The sequence below is a fragment of the Hippopotamus amphibius genome, chromosome 3 (genome assembly GCF_030028045.1).
Source record: "Hippopotamus amphibius kiboko isolate mHipAmp2 chromosome 3, mHipAmp2.hap2, whole genome shotgun sequence".
Classification (NCBI taxonomy): domain Eukaryota; kingdom Metazoa; phylum Chordata; class Mammalia; order Artiodactyla; family Hippopotamidae; genus Hippopotamus; species Hippopotamus amphibius.
The window spans coordinates 198,097,027-198,116,972 of NC_080188.1; the positions used below are offsets into that span (position 1 = coordinate 198,097,027).

The window sequence follows — 19,946 nt, forward strand, 5'->3', positions numbered from 1 at the left end:
GCGAAAATACTCTGTGATGCTACAACGGTGGGTACGTATACATCTGTCCAAACGCACAGAGCGTCCAGCATGAGGGAGCCCCAGTGTGGACAGTGTCCCTGGGGTGACGCCCCTGGGGTGATGCTGCTGTGTCCGTGAGGGCTCATGAGCTGTAGCAGATGCACCACCTGGTGGAGGTCGGGGGGGCGGTGCTGGACACGGGCCGGGCAGGGGTGGCTAGGATCTCTCTGCATCTTCTGCTCAGTTTTGCTGTGAATCTGAAACTGCTCTAAGAGAAGAGTCTTTAAAAACACATCTGTGTGTACATAAAGTTGCCCTTGATAGAGAATGCTAAATGTAAAATGTCAGCTCCCAGTATACGTGGGGATCGTATTCACTTATGCAACGAGCCCTGCTGTGTGCTGGGCGTTGGTTCTGAGGTGACAGTGGTTAATATGAGAACCCCCGTCATGGAAAAAGTGAAAACAAAGCCCCAAACACCTGGGTGTGTGTGTGAGCGTAAGAGAGATGGACGTGCAGACGAGGCTTCAGAGGGATACACATGTAACTGTTACCATGGTTACCTCTCTGAAGGGCAGCGAGGACCTTCCTCTTTTCTTTGATGTATTTCTCTATTGTTGGGTCTTTCAAGATCACCATCATGTGTGAATTTGGAAGAGGAGGCGGCTTGAGACAAAGGTGCCAGAGCTTCCAGGCTCGTCTCCAGCCCCCGCCCCCCATGTCATCACCACGCTCACGGGTGCCCCCCGTTTCCTCCCGGAGCAGAGGTTTCCAGGACACACTACCCCACCGGCTCCCAGCTTCTTCCGTGTGTGGTGTGCAAATAGGTGGTCTGCTTAGTGCCCTCTGCACGAAGGGAACGTGACCCAAAAGCCACCCGGGGAGGGTGACTAGGGTCTGACGCCGTGTCTCAGGGAGCTGGGGGCTGGGAGGACCCGGGGCTGGGCAGATACTCACACAAACTGGATGACTTTGTTCAAGCCCGCGATTTCATACAGGCTCTCCGTGTCAGAGCCGCCTTCATCCGAAGCCAGCTTCCCTGGGGACAGACAGGGACGTTGGCCAGGCTCCTGGGCCCCTCTGGGCTGGACACACCTGGAAAGGGCCCACTGACTGGGGAAACCTGTGACAGAGACCCTGGGTGGGCATGGACTCCCCCCTATGCACTTTCCTGAGCCCCAGAGAGCCCACGTCCGCGGGGAGGGCGGGTTACCGAGGGCAGCGCGGTACTTTGGCACTTTTTGCCCAGGGAGGGCCTGGGCACACCTGGCCGCCTCCACCTCGAGGTGTCAGGCTCGCCCTCTAGGGGCCAGGTTTTCTCATCTGCAAAGTGGCCATGCCGTTCCTGCTCGATGGGCCCGCGGGACTGCTGGGGGTCCGGTGGGGAGGTGCCCCCGTGGAAGCCAACCGCCAGGACAGCCCTGCCTGGGGGGCGCTGACCACGGCCTGCAGCGCCAACCTTCTCGCAGGTCGTCCACGTCCATGACCTCGCCCTGCGTGATCCAGCTCAGGTAGCCCCGGAGGTCCTCGTCCAGCTGCTGCTTCTCCCGCAGCTTCTGGAAGGTTCCCCTGGACTTGGCCTTCTCCCGCTCCTTGGTGAATTCCCTGCAGTGGAGCGGGGGAGCGGGAGGAAGCACGCGGAGGGGAGGATGGAGCTGCCGGGGCCGGGGCCGGGGAACGCGTCCTGTGCCCCTCGCCCTGGCCCAGGGCTGCCGGGGGTCTGGGGGCAGCCCTCGTCCCTCTCACCAGCCCCGCCCTCAAGGGCCCCCTCCCTCGTTCCTTCTTCTCCTCCCGTCTCATCTCTCCGCCCTCGTCTTGGGTGACCATGGACACAGGGCTTAGTGCCTCCGCCGTCCGCGGCCCTATCAGAACTGCTGCGGACCCTCCGGTCTTCCGGGCTGTCCCGACCCTTCGGGCTGCGGACCCGAGGCCCCGGGGAGAGCTCCTGGGCCGGGAAGAAGCCTGGCGGCAGCACTGGAAGGAAGGACCCGAGGGCTCAGAGCGGCAGAGGCAGCCTCGGCCGGAGCAGGGGGGGCGGGAAGCCAGCCGGGTCCTCCCGGGGCTCTGAGGGCTGAGTGGAGGCCCGGGGGCTGCGCGCACCGCCTCCGCCCTCAGCGCTGCCCGGGGCAGCGTCCGGGAGGGGTCTTGACCATTTTGTGCCCTGGCCCCTTGGCGGTCCCGTGAAAACTGTGGGTCCCTGCTCAGAACAGCGTTGTAAAAAGCTCAAAATGAAGCCGTGGCATGACAAAGCAACCCGTGAGGTTGAAACGTCGTTGTTGAAATATAAGCAAGGGGTGATAAAGTAATATATATGCTTCTTTATCACATCACTCGCTGGCAGGACTTGGTTGCAGGTCTAACAACCGTCATAATGTCCAAGTAGTAATATTTGCGACAACTGTGATGTGACAACGGATGCCTCCTGGGACCACAAGTCACGGGCAGAGCGGTTACCACTTCATGAAAGGAAGCGCTAAATTTCAGTTAGAGTCATTGAAAACAAAGGCACGTTCTTCCTATCCAAGTCCGCGAACCCCTGAATTGTGTGTGCAGAACGCCTGGAGGGAAGCTCCTGGGCTGGGTGATGGCAAGACGCAAGGGGGCTGCTGGCCCCTCGCAGGCTGCCCGCCGCGGCTGCGTGGCGCCGTCGGAGAGCACAGCTCTCGTTAATAAGGACCGCGCGTGCTTAGCGCTTCTGCCGTGCTGGCCTCCATTCCAAGTACTTTCTAGGTATTAACTCATTTAATCCTCCCAACAGCCCTGTGAAACAGGCACTGACATTATTCCTACGTGACAGATGTGGACCTGAGGCCCAGAGAGGTTAGGTAATTAGGCAAAGGTCACACAGCCGCCAAGCAGTTGTGCAGGGGTTTAAACTTGGGCCGTCTCGCTCCAGAGTCTGAGTGCTCAGCCTGAAGGCCATGCTCAGTGCTGAGCCTCAGTCCATGCACCTCCAGGGGCAGGGGGCTTCATGCAGAGGGACAGAAGGATGCGAGGATGGGAGAAGTCTTGAGGAGAAGGGAGAAAGGTGAAAAGGAGAGGGGCTCCTGCCTGCATGTGCTCTCTTCCTTGCTAACGGGAAGCACGCTCCTGGCTCAAGGGGACCCAGGGATGAGTGGGGGTGCTAAGTCCTCTCCCTCCTCCCCCCCTCCCCCTCCCCCCTTCACCTCTCCTCCCCCCCCCCCCGTCTCCCTTTGAGCCCCTTACCCACTCAGGACGCCCAGCACCAGGTTGAGGATGAAGAAGGAGCCCAGCAGGATGAGGGTGACAAAGTAGATCCAGGGCCACTCGTTCCCGATGGCGTCATTGACCTGGTCCAGATGCAGATGTGAGTCTCATCCCCGGCATGAGGGCTTAAGCCCCCTTGCCAAGCCGGCCCACTCACCACCCCCGACCCCAGGGGTAAGGAAAGAGGGCAACTGGGTCCAGAGAGGGAGCCTCTTCTAGCCTGAGGACCTAGGATGGGGGCCTTGCTGACGGCTGCCTGGCTGGCGGGACTGACCCCTTCCTCACGCCAACCGCTGGGCTCCCTGCGTGACCCTGTCATGCCTGCCGCCTCCAGTCGGCTTCTCTACAGCTAAGATTTCTCAAAGTAGAAGAAGCACTAAAAGCCTGGGCCTGCACTTGGCTGGCTCCGTCAGGAGCCACGTCTCTGGCCCTGGACGAGGCGCCAGCATCTCTGAGCACCGTCCCGTCTGCCTCCGGGGCTGGTGACGTGAGCCTGCTCCTCACAGGCTGGTCACGGGTGAAACAACACGCGTGACGTCCTTTCAAACGTTTGATCATTGGATCCCACAGTCTGAGCTCGTGAGAGCTACTCACATGAATCCTTTATATTTGCAGAGCATTTGACAGTTTGACAATTGTCCCCCATAGGCAGTGTCACCCTGTGGCTGAGCTCCGGGCTTGGAGCCGGACGGATGACAGGTCAATCCTCGCCCCTGTCGCTCACTGGTCCAACAGCGGCCAAGTTACCGAACCTCTCTGAGCCTCGGTTTCCTCATCCGGAAAATGGGATCAATGCTCCCATTGTTGGGGGATCAAATCAGAAACACAACTGAACTCTTGTCACACTAGATAAGTAAGCTTCTCCAACACGAGACCTTCCACAGCACTCAGTACGTGCCTGCACGGTGCTGGCTCAGGCAACTCCCCCGCGAACCACAGTAACTACCGTACGATGGAGCCGGCATTTTTATTTTACAGACGAGGAACCTGATATCCAGTCGTACTTTTACGGGAAAGCAATCTGGCCCAGCAGCGAGCAGAGAGACTCGAAGGGCCGTTCCTCCCTCAGGAAACCTGAGATTCCAGGCCATCGGAATGAGGCACGCACAGCCACGCTTAGGGACAAGTTAGGAGTTGAGACCAGAACCTGCCGAGCTCCTGGTTTCCATCCCTCACTCCCTCCTGGGGCTGCGGACACAGGTGGTACCTCAGCCTCCCCCAGGGATGCTGGGACACATCCCTGGGGCCTGGAAGGGCTCTGTGGGGAGGGGCAAGGAGAAGCAGCGGACCCCCAGTCTGGGACTGGCAGGTCCCACCCGCTTCCCGGAGAGCCCACGGGTTGGGGGACGGCTGTCGGGCTCGGGCCCAGACTCACCCAGTAGAGGACGTCGGTCCAGCCCTCCATGGTGATGCACTGGTACACGGTGAGCATGGAGAAGCCGAAGTTGTCGAAGTGGGTGATGCCGTGGTTGGGGCCTGGCCATCCGCCCCGGCACTCACTGCCATTGATGGTGCAGGGGCGCCCCGAGCCGGTGCGGGCGCAGGGCGACGGCTTCTCGTGTTCCACCGTGGCCACGATGTCTGCAGGCGGGCAGGGGTGGTGAGCGCAGGTGGAGGGGCAGCGACGGGGTGGGCTGGGGTCTCAACATGGCCGCTGGGAGAGTGTGGTGTAAACCACAGGGAGGCGTGGTCCAGGGCATGGGGTGGACACGGATACAGATACACGGGTACGGACAGGGACACAGGCGTTTGCACACAGCAGCTCAGGCCCAGGGCCTCCCGGGAGGCGCAGCTTCTGTGCACTACAGCCTGGGGAGCAGATGGGATGTCTCATTTGTACCCACAGAGCTTTGTAGAAGGAGTCAGCGCCCTGGCCGGGGTGGAGGAGTGGGCGGGCCTCGCGCTCAGACTTGAAGGCTCCGTCTGGGACGCAGAAATGGGGAGGTGCCCCAGTGTTGGGCTGGGCTGGACAGACATCTGGCCTCGGGGTGGGTCTGCTCTCAGGGGGCGTCTGCAGCGGGCCTTAGCATCAGGGAGCCCCTAAATGGTGCTCTTATGTCTCTAAGGGCTGCAGTTCGAGTGACATCCCGGGTCCCCTTCTCTCCTGGGCTGGTTTGGCGTCCTTCTGTGCTCAGAGAGGTCAGCTCGTGAGAGCACGCGTGCCCCTCCTTAACCACCATGGGGCGCAATCCTCGGGAGACGGGACGGGGGGCACGAACGGTCCTGAGCTCAGAGAGGGGTCCCTGACCCCATGAAGCCGGGTAGCCCCATCCCAGAGGGGTGTTAGAGCGCTACTGGTCAGCGCTGGTTGAGAACTCATGAGAGACGAGGCGAGACCCCAGAAACTGGTTTGAAGGCTGTGCTAGAAAGCCCCCTCCAGCCCGCTCCTGTCTGTCCTGATAATGCTTATCTGAGGATGGCGGTTGTTATGGGGGCAGGAGGAGGCAGAGACGGGGCAGGCTAGGAACGGGACCAGCGAAAACTCTGTGGGAGCTGAGTTGTCCCGAGTCTCTGCAGGCCTCCACTGCCACGTTCGAGGCTTGTCCTAACAGAGGTCACCTCTGTCTTGTGCCGGGGCCGGTCCCCGCAGTGCCCATGTGAGCGGCGCTCGGCCCAGGGAGGCTGAGGACCCACAGAACGCTGCCCCCGGGAGCAGGGCCCCAGCAGGGTGGTCCGTCCCTTCATAAAAACGCCCAGGCTTTGTGTGCCCTCGCAGCTCTCATTCTTTAAACGAATGTTGGGTGGCATTTTCCAGACCCCACGTGACGTGTGATGTCACAACAGACCGAATGCCGTAGACGGGAGAACTTTGCCAGCTTCCACTAAGCCGGGCCGGTAAACAGAGCCAGAGAACATGTAAAACGGAACCACTCTTCTCACCAGACAGTTTTGGTTTGGGAAAATAGTTATTTCTCATTAAGATACATTATTTATGTTAGAATGTAAGTGGTCTCTTACTGTTGTTTTAAAACGAATTAATAAATTAATACTATGATATTTTTCTCAGTGTTAATTTCCGACACTGTAAACGTTAAGGGACAAAATCTATATAAACAAAAACCCTTCGGGACCCTCAATAATTTTGAGGCGTGCAAGGGGTCCTTTTTATTTATCTTTAAATTTGTTTATTGGCCACACGGCTTGCAGGATCTTAGTTCCCCGACGAGGGATTGAACGTGTGCCCTTGGCAGTGAAGGCCCGGAGTCTTAACCCCGGGACCTCCAGGGAAGTCCCCCAAAGGGGACCTGAGGGCAAATAGTTTGAGAGCTGATGATTTAGAAGGCGTAGCTCAAGTTCATCATCTCTGACCACAGGCCCTCCGGCCCTCCGGCCCCGGGTCGCTTTCCGTGTCCCATTCCGACCCCACTCTGCAGGCCCCGGACCGAGGCAGAGACTTCAGCGACCAGGAAAGTAGGGACAGAAATTCGGGCGGCTCCTGAGGCTGCATCTCAGTCCACAAGTGGCCAGAAGCCCCAGGACAGCAGCCTCATCTGGGGCAGGGGTGCTTCAGGGAGCGCTCTGCCCAGGCCCCTGCCTGCCGGCTTGCTCCCCCGGACCCCTGACCCCCGGCAGAGCTGTTTTCCCTCCCTCCTCCCTTGTCCAGGAGGAACCCATCCCCAGGGCCAGCAGGTGTGGGACGCGGCACCCTCGCCCCGGGGCTCCTCCGCGGCCGGGTGACCCCCTCGCGAGACGTCCCCGGCCCCGCCCGACTCCCCGGCTGGGACGCTCACCCGTCCCCACGAAGTAGCAGGTCTTGTGCATCTTCCCCTTGAAGAGCTCCAGGCCAATGATGGCGTAGATGGTGACCATGAAGAGCACGAGCAGGGCGATGTGGAACAGGGGCAGCATGGCCTTGAAGATGGAGTTGAGGACCACCTGCAGGCCTGCGGGGGCGGGGCGGGGGGAGAAGAGCCACTCAGCGTCCCTCTCCGCCTCCTGGCCCTCCCGGGGAGCCTCTGGGGCGCCCGGGTGGGAGGGGGCCCGGCACGGGGGCGGAGGGGAGGGGTCTGCCACCCACTGGGCACCCCCGACACCAGCCGGAGCGGCCTGAGCACGCGGAAGGCCCTCAGCGCCTTGACGTCCAGCCCGGCGCCCTTGCTGCTCATCGGGGCCGTGTTGCTCTGGATGAGGTTGACCTGCTCCAGGATCGCGGTGAAGACCCTGCGGCGGACGAGAGGGTGAGAAGAGGGCCCCGAGGTCAGCTGAGCCTCTGCCCCAGGACTCAGGGGTCTGAGTCCCCTCTGTGCTCAGGGGACCGGTGGAAGACCGGGGGGGAGGGGCGGGTGCGGCTCCCCCGCTGCTCTGGTTTGGTGATGCCTGTCTGCGGAATTTGGAAAAGATCCCGAGGCCGCGCGCAGGCTCGGTGAGAAGAGTGTCGGGTCCATTTGTGCATGCCCGCTGCGGGCGCTGGTGGAGGTTGAGAGGCAGGTGTCCCGGGCGTGCCTGCGGTCAGGCCTGGGGGCTGAGCACACCCCGTGGTGGGCGGAGGGAGGCAGCAGCCCCACACCAGGCAGGTGTGTGTGGGGGGGGGGGGGGGGGGGACGCGGAGGAGAAAGCCCGGAGCAGGTCCTCCCCAGGTTCTCCTTGCTGCACTTCTGACAAAGCCCTTTCCTGTCCTCCCTGCTCTCAGTCTACTCAAATCGCCCCTATCCTGTGAGGTCCATCCCAAGTCCTCCTTTATGAATCCTTCTGTTGACAACTGGCCCCCGGGCCGCACCCCGTGTGAAACAGCTGTGCACTGTGTGGCCTTGTTCTGCACACACGCGTGGCCTCTAGCCAGGCAGTCCATCAAGGGCAGAGGCCGCTTCATAGGATTCTCCTCTTTTCCCCACTGCGCCTAAAGCAGCACCGGGCAATTCGTAGGCAATCAATACAATTTTTATTGCATCGACGACCAGCCTAATGGTTAGATAGCAGCCTCTGGAGCAAGAGCGCCTAGGTTTAAACCCTGGCACGACCACTGGCTGGCTGTGTAACCTTGGGCAGGTTGCTTGACTTCTCTGAGCCTTAGTGTCTTTAAATGGAGAAAATAAGAGGATTGTTGGGAGACTCCAAGGAGATGGTACCTGTAAAGTGCATAGTAAGTGCTTGATAAACGCTGCTGTGATAATTAGGTCATGGCTGCTAACCCTTATGTGATAGGCTCAGCCATGCTCCCACCCCCTGCAAATTCGTATGTTGAAGCCCTAACACCCAGGACCTCAGAATGTGATGGTACTTGGAGATGGGACATTTAAAGATGTGATTCTGTGAAAATAAGGCTGTTCGGGGAGCCCTAATTCAATCTGACTGGTGTCCTTAGAAAAAGAGGAAATTTGGGTGCACACCAGGGGTGTGTGTGGATGGAGGAAGGACCACGTGGGGGCACAGCCGGAAGGCGGCCGTCGGCAGCCGCAGAGGGAGGCCTTGGGGGAGTCCAGACCTGGCAACACCTTGATCTTGGACTCCCAGCCTCCAGAAGAGTCAGAAAGCACACTTTTGTGGTTTCAGCCCCCGTCTGCGGCAGGCTCACGCATGTTAGCACAGGTCGGTTCTCATGGACCCAAGTAACAGGTACTTCATGGTGGAATAAACAGAGAGATGGCAACCAAGGGCGAGAGGTTATGAGCCTCCAGAAACTGCGGGGCCCTGGAGCCACGCACACGCTTCTAGTTCTGTGCGAAGAGGATAAGGAGGCTGGCGGTGCCCGGCTGGGAGGGGTGTGGCCTGCGGGCGCCCCGCCCCCCTCCTCGCCCCACCCCCCGCCCCAATGCTGCCCCTGCCTCTGGGCCCTCGGACAGCCCGCTGAGCTCCACCCGCCCCGGGCCTCACCCACCCCAAGAAAACGATGATGAAGTCCAGCACGTTCCAGCCACTGCGCAAGTAGGCGTCCTGGTGGAACAGGAAGCCGTAGGCGATGATCTTCATGGCGGCCTCGATGGAGAAAACGATGAGGAAGAAGTACTCCAGCTTCTCCTGCGGGGCGGGGAGGGGCGGGGCGGTCACAGCACCGCTGGCTCCGCCGCCTCCGCTCCTGCCCTTCCGCGGCCTGGCCCACGCGTGCCCGGCGCCAGCTGCCTCGTGCCCTCCCTGCCGAGGGCTCTGGGCCGCACCAGGCGCCTCTGGCACTTTGCGTTCCTCTTCCCACTGTATCTTCACCCTCCCTGAAAATGCCACGTACGTGTCCATCTGGTTCGTTTCCTATCTGACTCATTACAACATAAACTTCACGAGATGTGGGGATTTTTGTTCTTTTTTTCTTTTAAACTCTACTTCTCGGGCCTAGAACTGGACGAATAAGTGAATGGTCAGGGCAGCCCCCAAGGTGAAGGCCCCCCCAGCGGCTCCTGTTTGGGCGTCTCTCCTCCTTCATCCTGAGGACACGGGAGGGGCTGGGGGGCATTCCTTGGGACTCCAGGTGGGCCTCCCTGCTGGTCAAGGTCTTACCTTCCGTGCATTTTTCTGTAACCCCCCTGCCCACCCCACCCGCCCACACCCATGGGTGTAGCAGGCAGCCGCCTAAAGGCACATGCACCATCACGCAGGGTGGGGGGCGGGGGTCCCTCTGCGTGGAGGAGGCCCCGCACGTCGGAGGCCAGCCCCACCCATCCCCCCCAACGCCGACCGCCCCCCTGCCCAAGGCCTTGCCGACCCCTCCGGGCCTGCCCCTGCAGGCTGCCCCACTCGGGGCCCCATCCTTGCCCGGTCACCCTTGCCTGAGCTCTGGGCCCAGGAGGGCGCTGTTTCTACAGGACCAGGTCACTCTGTCAGGCTCCAGGCTGACTGCTGTCTTTGCAGCCATCTGAGCCGGGCTGGCTCTGACAGCCCTGCCCCCGCTCCCCTCCCCCAGCCCCCTGACTGGGCGGCAGCCCGGCCCAGCCCCAGGAGCACACAGAGAGAACTGGGCCGTCCGGGGCCGACCCACGAGGAGGTCTGAGCCCTGCAACCCAAGCCCGTGTCCCCATCCGTCACCCGCCCCCCAAGGCCAGCACACTGTGCAGCCCACACTGTGTGAGGGCCACCCCACTGGTGACCTGGGAGAGAATTTGCGTTCACTTCCAGGTGGGTAGGGGTGGGAGGCAAGGGAAGAGGTCTCCACCGGCGCATTACAACGGACCTGGTTGCAGAAACCTCCCAACTTGGTATTCAGAGAATGCTCCTGAAGGCAAGGCTTCCCTTTCTATACAGAGGGGGACACCGAGGCATACATGGGCTAAGCCTGCTTCCCTTAACCTCACCCCTAATTCCTTTCACCAACTTGCAATCCCAGAGCTTTCTCCTTTCTCCAGAAAACGGCAACGTAGGGTGAGAACGCAAAGCCGCCCCGTCTACTAAAGCGCCTGCGCCCCGCGCAGAGGCGCTGCGCTGCGAGGGGGCGGGGGCAGGGCGACCAGGCTGAGTGGGCGGGGTCCCCTCGCCCGCAGGGCAGGCTGCCCGGGAGGCAGACGCACCGCGACCCCACACGGCCTTCGGGGAGAGGCAGGAGGAGCCGAGTGGAGTCAGCGTGTCAGGGCTCACGTGGCTGCCGCCCCGGGGGCGAGGCAGAGTGGGCTGGAGAGGAGGGAAAACAGGCCCCAAAATAGTTGCCGTGCTCACAGGCCGGGCGGCCGGCCATGGACCCGGGAGGGAGGGCTGCCCGCACCTGCCCCTGCCTGTCCCGCTGCCTCCTGGCCCCCAGGGAGCGTGTCGAGGACCGTGGGTCACTCAGGTTCTGCGGCCTGCGGGCTCCCCCAGCGCGGCCCCGGAGCGCCTGGAATCACAGCACCCCGCGTGGGAGCCCTGTGTGCACGCGGGCCCCGCCCCCAGAACCCAGGGGACGTGTCCCTTCCCGCGTCACAGGAACAGCGCCGCCGAGGTCACATCGGGGACCCCCCAAACCCCTCCGGCCGGGGCTGTTTCCCTGGAAGCCGTGGGTGGCACTGGCTCTCTGTCCAAGGTGCAAGTCATCAGCCTTCCCGCCCCGCCCCGCCCCCAGCCTCGGCCCGCGCCCTCCGGCCCCCGCCTGCGGGCAGGGAGAGCCGTGGGCTTTCTGGCACCGAGGTTCCCTCGGCAGCTCTGTGTCTCTGGGTGAGCTCCTAAGGCTCTGTGTCCCCGCCTGTAAAACCGAGATGACGATGGCTCCCTGGGAGAGTCACCCCGAGGACAGGAGGCCATCGTGTGGGGCGTGTCCGCCTCCCCTGCCCCTCCCGACACTCAGGAGGTCACGGCCTTTCCTCAGCCCGCGTGCTGGTTCCCACGGCGCTGTGGCCCGCGGTCACGTCCGAGGGCGGCTCGCATGGGGGCTCCGTCTGTCCCACCCCGAGCCCAGCCCGCTCCTCCGCAGGGCTCCGCCTCAGCCAGCGGGACGCCCGGGGTCTTTCTGGACCCCTCCTATTGCTCCGTCCTGGGCGCCCCCACCAAATCCAGGCCTTTCCACGCCCTGACGTCTGCGAGATCTACCAGGACTCCGCACCGGCCCGCCTGCCCCCCGGACGCGCCCCCGTGCCTCTCTGGCCTGCACGGCCCCCTGACACCTGCCCCCCGTGTGACATTCAGACCCCGGGCTCCCCCGCTGCCCTGGCCCCGGCGCCCCTCTGCCTGTGTCCCCAGGCCCGTCACCCAGCAGCCCTCTCACCTGCCAAGAGCCGCTGAGCCCACAGGGCGCGTTCCTCCTGGGTGCACCATCTGCCGCCCCCACCGCCCTCCCCCAGACGGCAGCCCCCCCCCCGAGACCACGTGCGGGGGCCCCAAGTGTGGGGGCCCCGGTGGCCTCTCTGCCGCGGGGCAGAAGAGGGGACATCCCCCATCCGCGGTGGCATGTGGGCGGGGGCCACGTCACCCTCGGGCCGCCTCCCTGAGTCTGTGTCGGTGGTGGGTGAGGGGGGTTTGTGGTGGGACCCCCCCTCGCCGGGTAATTCGGATCCCCCCCTGCCCGGGATGTCCTTCCCCGACAGCCCATGGCCGCGGTCTTTCGCTAGGACGCCTGCAGCGGTGCCACCGAGGCCCTCCGGACACTCCCCTCCCCCGGCTGCCCCCGTCCCCTGCGCAGGTTCTTTGGCAGCAGCTGTCACTGCTTGCCACGTTCTGTTTCTCTCTTTCCTGCGACTGTCCCCCCGACCTGAATGTAAAGTCCAGAACCACGCGGGCCACGTGGGTGTCTGTGACGTGTCAGTGTCCCTGGCGCGGGTCACTGCCATCACCCTGCGATAAGTGACGTATAGACTCCAGGAAGCAGCGACGCGCCACGACCTCCAAGCACGTGGGTGGACCACGGGCCAGCGTGGGCTTGTGAGAGCCGCACGGCGCGTCCCCCATGCACAGGCCTCGGCGTGGCCCCGCAGGAGGACCGCTGGGCAGTCCACGGCTGGATGGGCTGTCACAGCAACCAACTGGTCTCCCCTCACAGATTGTCTGCAGCGCTCTGCCCGGCGCACAGCAGGTGCGCAAGAAAGGTTTGCTGCATGCATTCGCGGGGGAACGTGTACTCTCTGCACCGCACCCCTCGAGGCAGACGCGGCACCGCACTCTCCGTTCCTGAGAAGGGATGCTGGACCCCAGGCTCTGACGCCAGAGCAGGGGAGACAGTCTTCCCGGCCCCCGGGCCCCCTGACCTCGGGGAGGACCCCAAGCCCGTCTGTCTGAGGAAGGGCCCGAAATACCAAACGACCCTCCCCAGGCAGGCCTCTCCCTGGGGCTCGGGGCCACGCGTGGCCGCAGGTGGGCCTGGGGTGTGACGCTGAGCCGCAGGCCTTGCACCTGCTCCCGGGGGTGTTGGAGACAGACCCTCCCAACGTCCGGGGCTGAAAGCAGCAGGGCTCAGGCGGCAGCCCTCACCTCCCCCTGCCTCTGTTTTCAGGGCAAGTCCTCCCTCTCTGAGGGCCAGCCACCCTGGGCCGACTGCCCCCCCAGCCCTGGCAGGCCCCGGGCGCGGTGGGGAGGGGGTGGGAGTGGGCCGGGCTCCCTCCAGGGCTCAGTCTCCCTGTCTGAGCGCAGAGGGGCCGCACCCTGGCGCCGGGCCCTGGGGCCTGCGGGAAGGCGGGCCTGGCCTCCAGCCCTCCCTTGGAGGGAGGGGTCTGGGACCTGCAGGGTCCACAGAGAGACCCTGACAGGCTGGTCGGGAGCAGGGCTGCAGTCACAGCTCCGGGGAGGCTGAGGCTCCCTCCTTAGGGTCAAGGACACAGATCTTAGTGGGGGTGGGGGGGGCGGGCGGCTTTCCACACCTATTTGTTAACTCTTTAAGGCACGCCTGCTGCAGTGAGCCAGCCTGGATTTGGCTGCGGGAGGGGAGCCGGAGTCTGCGGGGGGCCCGTGGGGGTCCTCACGGCGGGCGCTCCGAGCAGGCTGGCAGGCTCTGCGGCTGGGACAGGCTTTTACAGCAGCCGCGACCGTCTCCCTCTGGGCTCATCCCCCGGCTCGCTCCCTTAAGCAACGGCCGGGCCCTCTGCCTCCGGAGAGGTTGGAGGCAGGTCGTGTGTGTGTGTGTGTGTGTGTGTGTGTGTGTGTGTGTGTGTGGTGGATCTGTGTGTGTGTGTGTGTGTGTGTGTGTGCGCGTGTGTGTGTGGCGGGGTGGGGGCGGTGCGTCTCACCAGCAAAACAGCGAAACAGAGCCTCACCCCAAGGTTCGGAGGTTCAAGGGTAGATGGACCTTGGGCCTCCTTCTTCACAGCACCCTGAAGATGTGGCAGGGTCTGGGAGGGGCCCTGGGGACCCCCGAGAAAGCAGGGTCCAGCCTTGCCAGGGACTCCCGTGTCCTGAACTTCCCGTGGAGTGGACGGCGGCCGGGGAACCATGTGACCAGAACGATATGGCCTTGACCAGGGTGGACGAGGCCCTCATGCCCCACTGCTCCGTGCTGCCCGAGCCTGACAGGGCAGCAGGAGGACCAGGGCAGAGACCAACCGCGACGGACGTTCTCTCCATCCCAGAGGGAGGTGGGCTTAGGACCCAAAAAGGTTGTTTCCTAGGAGCAAAGGTGGCACTTCTTGGGCACCTCAGTGGTGGGTCGAGCTTCACCCCTACTCTGCTGCTTCCTGTGTGTTGATGACGGAGGTGGGGCTTGGGGATGACGGAGGTGGGGCCTGGGGGGAGCAGGGCCCCGGCCCACCTGCCCTGACTCATCGCAGGCAAGCAGGCCTGGCGTCCTGCGGCCACGCTGCCCAGCGTCCAGGGCCCTGGCGTCTGTCTCCATGACCACCTCAGCCTCCATGTTTGGAAAGTGACCACTGGAGTGAGGGAAGTGGCTATATTTACCCCATGAACTCTCATCCAGATGGATGGGGTCTGAGCGGGTCTCTGCCATCCTGCCTCCCCCCGCCCCTCCCCAGGAGAACCAGCTCCGGCGGGTCCAGGCAGGTCAGGCACACGGGGCTGTCCAGACACGGGGGCCAGCGGAGCTGAGAGTCACAGAGGAGGAGCCTCTTCTCCTGGGGGAGGGTGGTGACGGGGCAGGAGGGAAGGCAGGGAGCCCACCTGGGAGAGGGTTGGAGATGGTACTGTCTAGGGTAATCGTGGTGACAGCATCTCTGGTTCTTTAAGCTTGTGTGCCAGGCCCTGTTCTAGCCACACACACACACACACACACACACACACGCAGGGACTCTGTGAGGGGGCGCTCCCACCCCCATTGTACAGATGAGGAAACGGAAGCACAGAGAGGTTAGGTGATTTCTCCAGGATCACACAGCTCCTCAGTGGCAGGGCCGTATGGTGAATCCAGGCTCCGTGGTCTCAGTCACCACGCCATGCTGTGGGGGACACCCGGGGGCCCTTGGAGGGGCTCACCGGATCCTGCCTCCTGCCCCCCAGGCCTGGGCTCCGCGGGGCTCGGCTGTGGGCTGGGAGCACTGGGAGGGCAGAGAGGGGACGGAACGGCCACCTACTCCGCCATCCTCGTGTGCACGGCTGGACACGTGTCACCATGACCATGAGGAGGGCAGCCCCACACTCGCCCGGACGTGGGTGAGGGGGACTCAGAGCCTGGAGGACGCTGCCGCCAGAGCCCGGCTCGGAGGTGCCAAGGCTGATGGAAGGCCTGCGCTTTGCCAGGGCTCCCCCGAGACGGGCCGGCGAGGGCCGAGTGCGCAGGGCGTCCCTGAAGGCTTTGTCCGTCCACCACCTCAGTGCCCACCCGGTGCCTGGGCTGAGAGGTGGGGGTGGGGGGATGCTGAGTACCCAGGGGGAAAGGGCAGGCTGTGGGGCATAAAAGCCAGGCTTTCCCGTCATTCTGCCAGACCCTAGCCCGGTGGCCCCGGCTTGGACGCCTGTGCCCTGCGGGTCCAGGGTCTCTGACGGGCAAGGCCAGAGCCGGGGTCCTTCCGAGGGGAGGCGGAGTGGGCTGTGGCCGCAGCAGGCGCATTCCGGACCCTATAAAAAGCCGCCCTGGATGCCAGAGGCTTAGGCCCGGCAACCGGAGCCCCAGGAATGTGCAGGGGGCCGAGCTCTGAAGGCAGGCGGGCTTGGGAGGGAGGGAGGGAGGCCCTGGAGGGGCGACGGGCCCAGCCAGTCCCGCCGGCTCCCCTGTGCCTGCAGCACCAAGGCCGGCTTGACCGTGTTACCAAAAATCGTCTGGAACTCGGAAATCAGGCCCCGTGTCGTTTTTGGAACCTTGGCTAAGAGGCCTGGCCGAGGAGTCTTTCCTTGTCTGGGGCGGGTTTCTCAGCCTCAGCAGTGCCGTTCTCTGTGGGCGGGAGCGGGGCTGTCCTGTGCGTTGCGGAAGGTGTAGCCGCAGCGCAGGCCTCAGCGCAGGACGCAGGCTCCCCGCCAACCTCCAGACGTGGCCCGAGGCTCCCCTGCTCTGCCCTGCAAACCACAGACCTGGGGGCTGTAGCTCTGCTGGAGTCTCGGGACTCTGCCCAGGAGAAACACAAATGATTTCTGCCCGATAGAAACCGTCACTCCGCGGACACGCTTTCATTGCCCTGAAGGACACCGGCCAGCTCGGTGTCTCGCCCGGCCATCCTAGGCAATCGCTTTTTCTCCAGTAGCATAGACTGCTGCTTCTAGAATGCTCTTTGAACCAGCTCTGCCCTCCTCGTTCTCTGACACGTTGACTTAACCTCTGACATGCGTTCCTTCTGTATTTTCGTCAGAGTCACGTTTTTACTTTTTGTTTCTGGGCGAAGTGATAGACCGTTTTATAGCCTGTCCTGAGGACTGCTAAGTCTGGTCATGGATGCTGTTGTTTTCCACCTGGGTCCCCTCAGGCTGGCCCAGGCTGCAATGGAGAAGCTCCCAAAGCTTTCCTTTAATTAATTCAGTCTGGGGTCCCCCCAGGAGCAGGGCTCCTTCAGGCCTCAGGGAGCAGGTGGGCCTCTGAGGGGCAGAGCTGGCCTTGCAGGGTCCTGGTCTGGGCTGGGGACCAGCGCCCCGGGTTCTGGTCTCAGCTTCCATCTCGCTGCCCTTCTGCCGGTCCCAGGGCAGCTCAGGGTCTCTTCCATCCTCCCGGTGTCCTGACACACAGGGTCCCTTTGTGACCAGTGCCCCAGCCGCCACTCGGCTGGGAGAACCCTGGGACCCTGTGTCAGGCACTGGCCCTGCAGGCCTGAAGCAGCCTGCCCTCTGGGGCGAGTGGAGGTGAGGCCGGATCGGAGTCCCTGTCCTGGCCCGTAGGGGCAGCAACTCCGCAGTCGGGAGAAAGCAGGGTCCCAGAGAGGCGCCGGGACCTGCTGTCCTGGGACCCCCAGGCCACTCCCCAGGGGCGCGGAGACCGCTCTCCTGCTGTGATGTCTGGGAGCCACTGCCCGTGCCCCACCGGGGCTGCAGGTCTGCCCGCAGAGCCCGCTGGGCGTGCGCTGTGCCTCAGCGTACTCATCTGCCAAAGTGGGAAAACAGCAGTGCGGCCCCGCGGGGCCCTGGCGGGCACGCAGGGGGATCACGCGCCGTGAGCACCAGAGCGGCGCCCGGCACGGGCGGGGGCAGGGTGCCCGGCGGGTGGTGGTGACGGCTGCAGGAGGGGGCCGGGGCGGGTGGGAGAGCTGGATGTTGGGGGGGGAGGAGGAGGGTTAGAGAGGTCAGGGACGGGGGTATGTGGGGTGAAGGGGAATCTTTTTCCTGAAATAATCCTTTGGTCACAACTGCTGGAGGTTATACCCTTTGACCCTAGCACAACCCGGGTCTCTGTGACCCGGGGCGTTGTGGCGCTGTCACCCTGACACGATAAAGCTTCCTTGTGTCGATAGACATGCAGCACAGTTTATAATCCAGAACCTTATCTGAGGTTTACCGTGTTATCCCTGTTTTACAAGTGAGGGAACTGAGGGCACAGAGAAGTTAAGGAACTCGCCCACGATCACACAGCTCCAGCTCCAGAGCCCGTTCTCTGAACCACCATTTGCTTTTCCAGCCTGGCCGATGCAGGGTCCGCGTCCCCTCCGCCGGAACGTCACAGCGGCCAGGACACTGGCACCCGCTCCCCCCCCCCGCCGGCCTCCGACCACTGCGTCTCCCCAGGACTCCCGGCCCTCTCCGGGCCTCAGCTTCCCCTTCTGACCTCGGGCTTCTCCCTGACACAGAGCCGGCAGAGCCAGGGAGCACCCCCGCTTAGTCCCTCAGCCTCGGTGAGAGCTGGGGGGGGGAGGGGAGGAGGGGCAGGAGGCTCCCCGAGGGCCCCCTGACCACCCAGGGGAGCTCCTTCCCAGCACAGGGGTCGGGGCTCCCCTGCCACGAGCAGGGGCGCCAGCTGTCCTGAGTCTGCACGCCAGGCTCCATGGGAAGACCTTCTCGCCCCCTGACCGTCCCCCCTTCACCCCAGCTAGCCTGCAGTCCCCCAAAGTCAGGGAGCTTCTGTCACCCAGCGCTCAGGCCTGCAAACCCAAGGGCGCTGCCTGGGGCTGACCTCGCCGACCCCTCCCCCAGCCCAGCCTGCTCCGCCCCCAGGGCCGCCCATCCGGGAAAGTGATACCACCACTCGCTCCGCCACCCCCTCTGCCCTCTGAAACCCGAGTGTCACCCTGGCCTCCTTCCTCCCCTCCCCCACGCTCTGTCCCCAGGCCCCTCGGGCACCAAGTCCCCGGATCCCACCTTCTAAATCTCCCACTTTCCGGTCTTCACCGTCACCTGGGCCTCGGCGCCCAGCTTCCCGCCCCCGCCCCCGCCCCAACCCTTGCTCTACGTGGTGGCCTGAGAGACGCTCCAAATCCCAGCCCATCTCTCTATCTCGGGCCCCCAGCCCTTCGCCCACGCGGCCCCCTCACCCAGAGCCCTCCCCACGCAGGACCACGACAGCCTCTCCTCCACGCCCCGGCCCTCACGGGGACCTGCTTCGGGAGTGGCCGGCCCGGTGCGAGAATCAGGTGCGGGGCCCTTGTTCAAAATCAGTGCCCTTAAAGGTGCTCAAATGCCTGCCCTGCACGCCCCCTTTGTCAGCCTATCACGGTGGGGTTCGCGGCCTGTTTACGGCTGTGTTGGGGGTGCAGCCCCTCCCAGGCACCTCCCCGTGAGCTGGCGCCCGTGCCTCCCCCAGCTGTGGCCCGGCCGTCGCATGGGCCCGCGGCCTCCGCCCGCGGTGGACAGGGCTTCCCCGAGGAGACGCTGAGCACGGGGAGGGGGCGGGCCGGAAGCTGGGCCTGGCGGGGCCCCTCCGGGCGGGCCGAGGTACTGTCAGCCCAGGCTGGGGACGCCACTGCCACGGCGGTCCCGACACACCGAAGGGCACGTGTGCCAACCCTGACCCTCCCAGGACCTGCCCAGGCCCTGCCAGGTGGCCCAGGGCCCCAGGGGGCGGGGGACTGAGCTGGGAGTCTGTCCTCCGAGGCCGGGGGGGGGGGGAGGGGGCGTACGGCAGGACCACGACTGAGCCGTGGCCTTGAGCTCCTGGTCCACGTGCCCTTGTCCCCATTGGGCTTCCCTTACAAAACATGGACTCAGAGATGAAATGATGAGATTTCAATATCACGGCCACAGCGCATCGCCCCCCGAGCGCGGGGGCCTCCTGAGCACGGCCACACCCCGTGAAGCCAGCCCTGCCCGCCAGGCTCGGGTCAGACGTGCTGTCCTCTGGGGCCACCCCGACGCCCTGCCCGCCTCAGGCTCTCCTCCGGGACGTCGGCCTAGTGCTCCAGACCTTCCAGGTCTCCATCTCACGTCAACCGCTTGTTTGATTGACTGGGTGAACTAATCCCTGTGAGGATGGGAACTGTGCCTGTTTGGTCCACGAGTACGTCCCACCGTACGTGCCAGAGCTGTAACAGGCGCCCAGCAAATACGTGTTAGATAAACGAGAGCGTCAGCGCAGAGGGGGTCTCCCTTCTCCCAACCGTGATTCTGCTGGGTGACTCGGGGGTCCCTGACCTTCCTCAGGTTCCTGTAACGCGGCCAACAGGGCGGGGAAGAGAGGAAGCCCCCATCTCCCTCCCTCCCGCTCTAACCGCCCCCCCCCCCTTGCTGCCTTTTAGGGCGGTGGCCACACAACCTTGGGTAGGAGCGGGGCGGCCTCAGCCGGGGCTGGCTGTGCGACCTGGAGTGTCACCTGCCCTCTCTGGGCTCCACAACAAGAGCCCCTCACTGAAGAGCAACGGCCCACCCAGCTCTGACCTTCGACCCGACGGTCGTTGTTTTGGGAAGGTTTCTGGTCCAGTTCTGCCAGGGAGCCCACCACCCCGTCTCTACGAGCCACAGAATGTCCCCAGGGTTCCCTCACCCAGCCCACAGCTAAAGGCAAGCACACAGCACCGTCTGAACGTTTTAGGGCGGCCGCTTTGTTTCACGATGGAAGGGGACGTACCATGAGGTCTGATTCAACACCCTCCAGGAGGGCGGAGTTT

General features: G+C 63.8%; 1 protein-coding gene across 1 annotated transcript in view; it reads right to left on the reverse strand.

Annotated features, from left to right (window-relative positions):
- CACNA1S (calcium voltage-gated channel subunit alpha1 S) overlaps positions 1 to 19,946 on the reverse strand; it is a 54,833-nt gene that overhangs the window by 31,861 nt on the left and 3,026 nt on the right. Inside the window, 7 exon segments of the mRNA XM_057727636.1 lie at positions 958 to 1,039; positions 1,460 to 1,605; positions 3,208 to 3,311; positions 4,604 to 4,809; positions 6,960 to 7,112; positions 7,247 to 7,389; positions 9,044 to 9,183. Of these exon segments, the coding sequence (XP_057583619.1) occupies positions 958 to 1,039; positions 1,460 to 1,605; positions 3,208 to 3,311; positions 4,604 to 4,809; positions 6,960 to 7,112; positions 7,247 to 7,389; positions 9,044 to 9,183 (974 nt within the window).